This window comes from Euprymna scolopes, chromosome 6 (genome assembly GCF_053919585.1).
Source record: "Euprymna scolopes isolate OS-2025 chromosome 6, ASM5391958v1, whole genome shotgun sequence".
Classification (NCBI taxonomy): Eukaryota; Metazoa; Mollusca; class Cephalopoda; order Sepiida; family Sepiolidae; genus Euprymna; species Euprymna scolopes.
The window spans coordinates 10,981,648-10,991,784 of record NC_136487.1 but is presented as its reverse complement, the minus strand read 5'-3'; the positions used below and the strand labels follow the sequence as shown (position 1 = coordinate 10,991,784).

General features: G+C 31.4%; 1 protein-coding gene across 1 annotated transcript in view; it reads right to left on the bottom strand.

Moving 5' to 3' along the window:
• Positions 1 to 3,543: 3,543 nt before the first annotated feature.
• The window catches only part of LOC145277505 (aspartate aminotransferase, mitochondrial-like), a 59,069-nt gene continuing 52,475 nt past the window's right edge, over positions 3,544 to 10,137 (bottom strand). The window contains exons 10-11 of the mRNA XM_080128913.1: positions 7,013 to 7,163; positions 3,544 to 3,750 (exon numbers count right to left, since the gene is read on the bottom strand). Coding sequence (XP_079985039.1) covers positions 3,628 to 3,750; positions 7,013 to 7,163 — 274 coding nt within the window. The 3' untranslated portion in view covers positions 3,544 to 3,627. The remainder of the gene's footprint in view (positions 3,751 to 7,012; positions 7,164 to 10,137) is intronic.

Sequence of the window (10,137 nt, the reverse complement as noted above, 5' to 3'; positions counted from 1 at the left end):
GTTTTGTGTCCGTTATAGAGTGTGGCGTCATCAGCAAATATACCCATCTTGGAGATAATTTTATGAGAGAGGTCATTTATGAATATTAAGAATAATGAAGGTCCAAGGATTGCCACCTGAGGCACACCCACATTTATGTCATGGTTTTGATGTACAACTTGGATTCTTTATTCAAGAAAAGTTTTATGTGAAGTATTCGTTGAGTAATACTATGTGATCTGATTTTCCTGAGAAGACCATTATTCCATACCCTGTCAAAAGCCTTAGCTATATCTAGGGCTACAGCTCTAGCTTCCCGTGCTTTATCTAGTGCATGGTATATATGTTCAGAGATTATAGTTAGGATATCTGCAGTAAAACAGGCTTGCTTAAACCCACACTGTTGGTCAAACTGAAGTTTAGCAACTGTGAGGTGGTAACTAGGGGTTGATTAATTAAGGACTCAAAGATTTTGGCAAAAGGATGAAGGAGGCTAATGGGGCAATAATTTAATGGGTCAGTTTTGTCAGAATTATTGTAAACTGATATCACAGAAGCAGTTTTCCAGCAGTCAGGAAAGCAAGATTCGTTTAGGCATTTGTTGAAATGTTTGGAGAAAACTGGAGCAATCTCAGCAAAGCAATTTTTAATAGTACAGCCGGGATGAGATCAGATCCACATTTTGAGGTGTCTAGGTTTTTTATGATATCATGTATTTAAGAGGTAATTTTCAGATCATTTAGTGTGGTTTCTGTTTGCAAAGAAAAATCTGGGAGAGAGTGGTTTGCTGGGTTCAAAGTAGAATTGGAAGCAAACCAATGGACAAGTAAGTTAGCTTTCTCGATTGCTGTGCAAACAATTTAAAGATTATTTTGAGAGTTAAATTTAATTATCATGGTAGCAGTTGGTAATTAAATTATTCATTGAACCAAATTGTTATAGAACTATAATTAAAATTAAAAAAAAAAATTTCTTGTCTTGAAAAGTTGATCAAGGCAAAAAGCAAAATTGTTTTAAGATATCAGCAAGTATGCTTAAAGAATAAATTAAGACTTATGTGATCAATGAAGAGTGGGTGGAACTGACCGATGTCTTGTGCATGTACAAAAGAGAGCATGTAAAAAAATGCATTCTGATGGATTTCATTTTATATTTGTACATTAAAAAAAAAATGGTTTTATACTTTGGCATTTTTATTCCAATAAATATTCGTTAATAGTAAATCAGAAATAATTCAAAGTTATCAATTTCTTTGGTTTTGTGTTTTGAAAATATTAAAACACCAGTAGTTTTTAATTTTTACATCTGAATTACAAAAATAAAAAATATTTTAATTATTAAAATGAACTCAAAACTTTTTAATACCCCTTTTTCCTCTGTACCTAAAATCAAAGAACTTCCATGAACAAAGTTTCTTTCCCCAAATTTCCCACATGTGGAACATTTTACCACAGAAATGTTTCCCTACAGCCTATAACAGTCATTTTTAAGTCCAATGTTAACAAATATCTCATGATGTCCTATGAATTTATCAGTTTTAAATATTTTTATCCATTATCCAACTGAAAATTTTAGCAAGCCTTATCTTAAAGTGGTTTTTCACCTTTGATCTATTAATATTACAAAAAATAACAACAACAAAAAAAACAATGTGATAAATGGTGGAAAAACAATTTAAAAATAAAAAACTTGTAAAAATGAATAAAATTACATTTTTTTTTTAAATAAATAAAAAGTATTAGTTATAAGATCATTTAATTTCAAATATTAATACAAATGACGGACATATTTCCCATATGTCCCTTCAATCTAACATCTATTCTCAACATGACGATCGTATTGAGATGAATATGCTTTAATGTTCGTTTGCAAACTATAGAAATTTTGAATAAAAACAATCATATTTTCCATTTCATGAGATTTTCCAACACCCAGGTTAAAAATTCCAACGTCTCCAATTTTCAAAAATTCTTTCAATTTTATCCCATCCCTTTTATGTTCAGTGCTTACGAGTTAAGAAATAAATCGTGTGATTGTTTTCTGTTGCCAATAATAATTTAGAAAACATGAAAAGTGTGCGATTTATTTACAAATTCTATTGGAAACTTATTAAACGGGAACAAGAGGAAAAGGCGGATATGTAGTTGTAATAGTTCCTTTGTTACAAGCGAGTAACTGAGTTGGTCAGTTATTTCCCTTGCATTAATTTATATTTTCATTCATTCAAAGGTCGGCAACTCGTTTTATTCTTTGTTTCGGCTGCTGTTTTTTTTTATGTATGTGTTGCTGGTTATGTTTGTTTGACTGCTTATGCAATCTTTATGTAAAATCGAAAGTAAATCAAGCATCACAAACGTGTTCGTCATCTTACTAATTGCTAATGGTTATTAATGATAAAAAAAAATCACTTTAATTATTGTAATGATCTGTCTGAGAAGACACCAAACACTGTATATAAGTATACATAAAACATTTCAGCTATCAGTATATGTCTGTTTAATATATATATATATATATATATATATATATATATATATATATATATATATATATATATATATATATATATATGTGAGAGAGAGATTATACTAAATATGAGTTAAGGTTTGTTTACTTAAATTGGGTTTTTTTTTAGATACTTCAACAAAAAATACATGCTAAAATATACTTTCATTTTGGGATTAAGGTATGGCGGAAAAAAATTGTTTTCATTGTTCCAATTAACTTTACTTAGCACTTGTAAGGAATCAGTATCCAAAAGATTTTCGAAACAATCCTGAGTATCGCTTAAGAATCCTGAATCACTCTAAGAAATGGCCAAAGCAGTTTACCATTTGAAATCGACCTTCTGTAATTTTCAAAAAAGTTTTTCCAGCATTTTTTCTTTTTGAGGAATTAAAACTTTTTTTTCTAACATTAACCATTGCCTCTTTAGTGTTATCTGCCCTTTTTACTTTTTTTTTTTATTATGTTTTTTTTTGTTTTTTATTTGGCAGTTTTAAATCACAAACTACTTCAGCCATTTCTGGGACCGATTTGGGATTCTCCATTGATGCAGACTCAGTAAGTACTGAATTCCTCTAAATATGCATTCTCGTAATTTATAATTAACTGAAAAAGTCACTTTCTCCATGTTGATTCAATCACTGCAATATTTCTTAAAGTTTCTGTAAGTATTTAGAGAAAGAGCGACTCTCTTTGCAGTTAATTTACATTTTGCACATACCATAAACACCCATGTAAATTAGATAGAAATATAATTGGCCATTTGAAGAGACTCATAATTTTTAGTTATGCAAATAAAATTTCTTAACAAATATCACAGTTTCTGAATTTTCCAATGAAACCAAAGTGAAACAAAAAGTCATGGTGGCCATATAGATCACAAGTATGTCTGTGTGTGTGTGTCAACTTGAAACACTATAAAGTTTATGTGTGTGTTTACAAACTTGTATTATAAAGCACCGGGAAAACAATTAAAATTTCTATTAGAAAATTATTGCAAAAAAAAAACTCCATATAAAAATTCTATACAAAAATCAATAAATTTATACAAAAAAGGGATTAAAGTTTTTTTCTACTGTTTTTATTTAAGCTTTTATTATCAAATTAATCGCTTAAAAAGAAAATCTGATCTTTTTTCGTCATTTATTTGGTTACTGTATGAATAGCATGCGCAAGGTAATCTACATTTCCAGATGAAACGCCAGCCACGGAAATACGACCATCCTTTGTCAAGTAGATAGAAAATTCTTTTGTCAAACGTTCCACCTGTAAAACAAGTTGAATATAAATCAAACCTTAGAAAAAAAAAATTGGTATTTTTTTTTTAACAATCAAATTTTGACAAAAAAATCATTTTTTAAAAAGGTCAATTGGCGTAGATATTCTTATAGTTATAAATGTTTAAAATCTCAATGTATTCTGATATTTTTTTTTAATTTGATTCATGACCTTATTACAAGTGTTGTCATTTTGTTAGTCTTTGTAAAAAAATTTTGGTGACACAAAACATTTAGTATTTTAATATTGGGGTAAATGAAGCATCAAAAATATAAGATTCCCAAAGAATTTAAATGTCAAATTAGTGGACTTTTTGGACTGCCAAAATTTTAAAACTACATGGCATGATTACACTAGCACTCAATGTTACTCAAAATATTGTCATTGTCAGAAATCAATCAATTTTCCAATCTTTATATAAACCGTGACATCACAAGTCAATACATTGTAATAAAAGAGATTCTCTTCAAAGCAATTTATAACTGCATAGATTTTATTCACTGACATTTCTTCCACCAACAAAGCCTTAGAATAAATATTAGTGTTTGCTTTTCTAAATTGTCGATAGCAGTAATGTAACGTGGCCGTTATGCCCGAACGTTGTTAAATTGTCGATAGCAGTAATGTAACGTGGCCGTTATGCCCGAACGTTGTTAAATTGTCGATAGCAGTAATGTAACGTGGCCGTTATGCCCGAACGTTGTTAAATTGTCGATAGCAGTAATGTAACGTGGCCGTTATGCCCGAACGTTGATAAATTGTCGATAGCAGTAATGTAACGTGGCCGTTATGCCCGAACGTTGATAAATTGTCGATAGCAGTAATGTAACGTGGCCGTTATGCCCGAACGTTGTTAAATTGTCGATAGCAGTAATGTAACGTAGCCGTTATGCCCGAACATTGTTAAATTGTCGATAGCAGTAATGTAACGTGGCCGTTATGCCCGAACGTTGATAAATTGTCGATAGCAGTAATGTAACGTGGCCGTTATGCCCGAACGTTGTTAAATTGTCGATAGCAGTAATGTAACGTGGCCGTTATGCCCGAACGTTGTTAAATTGTCGATAGCAGTAATGTAACGTGGCCGTTATGCCTGAACGTTGTTAAATTGTCGATAGCAGTAATGTAACGTGGTCGTTATGCCCGAACGTTGTTAAATTGTCGATAGCAGTAATGTAACGTTGCCATTATGCCCGAACGTTGTTAAATTGTCGATAGCAGTAATGTAACGTGGACGTTATGCCCGAACGTTGTTAAATTGTCGATAGCAGTAATGTAACGTGGCCGTTATGCCCGAACGTTGATAAATTGTCGATAGCAGTAATGTAACGTGGCCGTTATGCCCGAACGTTGTTAAATTGTCGATAGCAGTAATGTAACGTGGCCGTTATGCCCGAACGTTGTTAAATTGTCGATAGCAGTAATGTAATGTGGCCGTTATGCCCGAACGTTGTTAAATTGTCGATAGCAGTAATGTAACGTGGCCGTTATGCCCGAACGTTGTTAAATTGTCGATAGCAGTAATGTAACGTGGCCGTTATGCCCGAACGTTGTTAAATTGTCGATAGCAGTAATGTAACGTGGCCGTTATGCCCGAACGTTGTTCGTTAAAGCTTAAACCTGTCTCAAAACCCCACTCCATCTGGCACCATTGAAAACAAAAAGAAATAAATCTGACTCAACTTTTCTTTCTTTTTATACACGTTTATTACCGATTTTTCTTTCTCCTCATCTCAAAATCAGCTTAAAAGTCTCTTGCCATTGTCCATTTCCCCAGATACACTTTTCTTCGCCGACCGTACGCCATAGTCAGGCATTTCTCGTCTGACTTTACACGTCCATTTTCTTCAATGCAGACTTTGCTTCTCCCCGACCACAGTGTTTTTTTTTTCATTCTTCTCATGTCAGTTCGTCACAATTCCTTTTTTTTTGGCGAGTCATCTACCTTACAGCTCCTGCTGCTAATAAAATCGCTTCCCATCCATCTTTTGCTGCTGCTGCTATTTTCATACAAACTCATATGTGCTTTGTTACAGTAACAGCAGTAAAAATTGTGGATCTCGATAAGATAATGATTTTGCCAGTCTAGAATAAAATTCCCTTCACTCCATAGTGACTGGCAAAGATCTGCCTGCCATCAAAATCCAACCAACTAATATAGGTGATCATTATCTCCGTCCCTAATCACAAAGAAATCTTGAAATTTGGACCAGCACAAAAAGAAAATAGGAAAATGTCATCTCTGTATCAGTTTGTGTCTTGGCCGTAAACATTTATCTCTCATCAAACGACAAACTCAAGAGGACATTACAAGAAAACTCATTTAATGCTAACCATGGATTTCTCACAGTTTGTCTTTAAGGGGAACAATCTGAACCTAACTAGTTCTCATCAAAGCTCGTCAAGGTACAAGCAACCCTTAAATGTGCATACGCTATCTATGTCAGGTTCACTGATTTACCTTCTCTTTGGAATTTGCCAGAATTATAAGAGTTTATGATGAGTAGGCATTTACTATCTTCCCACTGCAGGAAGATGTGACATGGTTGAAAGATGGAAAAAGTCAAGCCAGCGCCTATAAGAGAGGAGCACTCTGGCCTTTAAAAAATTGCCTGGGCATTCCAGTCAGCAATCCCTGGTTGTGACTTTATAAAGATATGAGATACTCGCTGGTACGATTCTAGCATGGTAGAGGAAGCCCACCTTCTTGGCAGCAACCTTTGGAATGTCCTCAATGTATTTGTTCCAATTCATATTTATTGAGAATTGTTATAAGTTTTTTTAAATAAATATTCTTTTTCTTTTAAAAAAAATTAGTTAAATATTCTTTAATAAATAAAACAAAACTTTTTGTTTAATAAATAAAACAAATGTGACTTTTTCAACTTTATTTGTAACAATTACGTTTTGTTGTTTCGTTTTATGGCATATCAACCCTTTTCAGGTTATGAATAGTGAATATAATCCTTTTGGTAAAAATTTTAGATTCAAGTTCTTGTAATCATAAAATATTTATCTATGAAGTTTACAACAATTAAATGCATATTGAAATTACATTTAATTAAAAAAGAATGCAAAGAATAAATTTTTAAAACTGGTTAAATTAATGGGAATTTGATTTGGGAAAAATTCAATTTTAAAGTGAAAAATCTTTTACTTTTGTGATACAAATTAATTTTTAATTATTTTCATGGCTTTTTTAACAATGATATATAAAAAAAAAAATCATCATTGTAATTTTTTAACGCACCTGATCTGGCTTGAGTCCAGTGAAGCAGAACATTCCAATTTGATCGATGACATGCTGCCAGTTATGAGAGGAACCCTCACGTTGCAAGCCAGCAACCAGCTTCTCCCTCATGCTGATAATACGGTCAGCCATCTCCTTTACTTCACCCAACCTGAAAAATTTTGGAAAAAGAAAACAAATTTTCCTTAAAATTCTCATAATAGAATTAAAATCTCTCATAATAGAATTAAAATCATTAAAATTTGTTTTCTTTTAGGCATCAGAGGCATTACTTATTGCACGCCCCTCGTATAAATAGCATAAAAAAAAAACCCACACACACATATTAGGAAGTCTCAAAATAAAGACAAAATGTTGATGAACACAGAACTCGGTTTGTTCCTTTTTTATTTCTCTTTCTCGCTCTCTCTCTCTCTATATATATATATAATTTAAAGTTTTTTACATTGAAATTCCATTCAGAAAAAATATAATTTTTCCAAAATAAAAATTTATTTGAACAAAGAATACAATATTCAAAGTAAATTCCTTAATCCATGGATTTTCGATGTATGCTCATTTCCTCAGAGGAAAGTCATTAGCAAAATATTAAATCTGGTTTGATATAATTTTGCTATTTAGCACATACATAGAAAATATATTAAAAAGAAAAGAAAATATATATATACTAGCACATCGTCCAGCATTACCAAGTTGTAAAATATCCTTAAATATGGTATTTTGATTAATGCTGATTTCGTATTTATTATTATATTATATTATATTAGAACAAATATATATTGGGTCCATCATCTCTCTCATCTTTGTTGTTTTTCAAACTTTGATACTTTGTTTGCTGCAATTTATAAAATTTCAAAATTTAATCCAGATCAGCTCAGTAGTTTCAGGAAAAAAATAAAAGGACAAATTAAGATTATTCTTTGGATTCATCAGACTACTGTTCTCATCTTGAGTGCTATTTTCACAATATTTCGGTCGATGTAATCTCTGACCTTCTTGGGGTGTATCTTGTCTAACTCGAGAATGTTTATGTTGAACTCAGAAATTGACAGAATTTTGAGTGGAAGCCTTTATTTACTTCACGGGGGTAGTGTGGTCTTGTTCTGTCAGTCATGATTGGACAGAGATCCTAAGTAATTTGTGGAGAAACTGAAAAATCAGGTGAAGAGTAAGACGACTAAAAGAAGCAGCACATATGCTGGGGAATAACCAATTACTAAGTAGACCTAGTATAGAATTTAATACAATATGGGAACCATTAATTATAAATAATAGATAATATATAAGCAATAAGTAAATTAATATATATACATAGATATACATTAATATATAGTAATAATTAAGTAATAAATACTGATAACAAATAAAAATAGGTTTAAGGCTCCTAAAATTCGTACTAGAATTGTTCGCAAAGACTCATGATGCAGTGGTTAGAGTACTTGAAAAAAATCAATTGTAAAAGTTATATTCTCCTGAAGATTGAAAGTTCAATCCTCAGTGTAGGCAACCCAAAAATACAATTGCGAATTACTTAGGACCTCTATCCAGTCATGGCTGATAGAACAAGAGCATGCTACCTGGTAAATAAAGGGTTCCGCTCGAAATTCCGTCCAAATTCCTGAGTTTGACAGAAACATTCCCAAGTTCAACAAGTTACTGAAGAAGGTTGGAGGTTATAATGACCAAAACATGAAAAATGACACTAAAGATGAGAACAGTAGTCCAATGAATCCAAATAATACGAATAACCACTCCTCATCTAAAAAATTTAGAAACGTCAAACTAATATATATATATATATATATATATATATGTGTATGTATGTATATATATATATATATATATTAGCTGTACCCTGCCACGCGTTGCTTTGGCTCAATTTGGTGTAATGAAAAAATCTAATAAAAAAGAGAAAATGCATGTTTCTTATATTCTTAGTACAGCAATCCACTCCAAAAAGTGAAAAAAAAAAAAAAATGGTACTCTTGCAGAATCGGATCCGGATCATTGGGAGTTTCCGTCAATCATTGCTTGGGCTCAACCAACAATCAGTGGATTAAGCCGAACATTGCTAAAATGTTGAAACGCTAAATAGAGTTATTTGTTTTTGTCGCGGACTCTGTTGAATACATTAAGTTTGGGAAAATCAGTTAAAAACTATACAAAACAGTGTCAGAAACCCACCGAATATATGTTACCGTGACATATTCAGTAGATTTCTGACAGTATTTTGTATAGTTTTTTAGTTTTAACTCATTTTCCCAAACTTAACATAATCAACGGGTTTGTATTACTAAACACAGATACCAAAAAGTTGTTGAAAAATAAATATATAAGAAATAAATGTTATCAAAAGCAAGATAAGTTAATTTTTTACCTAACTGGATAAGATTTTAGTGTTTTTATTTAGTGAAAATGTTTAATCAGTTCAAAAACATGCAGTGTTTATCAGTATATTTGAAAAATACAAATGGCAGCAGACTGTGTTGAACACGTTAAGTTTGGGAAAACGAGTTAAAACTAAAAAACTATACAAAATACTGTCAGAAACTCACTCAATATATGTTACTGTGACATAGGCTAACATATATTCGGTGTTTTTTTAACAGTATTTTGTATAGTTTTTTAGTTTTAACACATTTTCCCAAACTTAACATGTTTAACACAGAGTCTGCCACCATTTGTAATTTTCAAATATAGCTGTAAACGCTGTGTTTTTCGAGCCGAATAAACATTTTACATTAAATAAAAACACTAAAAAATTATCCAGTTTGGAAGAAAAGTAACTGATCTTGCCTTTGAAAACATTTACTTATTATATATTTGTTTTTGTTGACAACTTTTTCAAATCTTTGTGCAAGTACAAACCCTAAGGGGGTACTTTTCTGTCTATTTTTATTTTTGGTACCGCACTATTTTAAAATAGTTTTTCCACGTTAAATTTAAATTTCACGATATCTTTTTTTTTTTTTTTGTATTTTTTATATTAGGTCCACCTCCACAATTTTCTTTAAAATGGCTACTTTTAAAGGTTTTCAACTATGCTGAATAAGAAAATCTCATTTAAAATTTGCAGAGGCAAGTATTTTCAAGATATAAAGACCTATAGTAATGCACTATAAAAT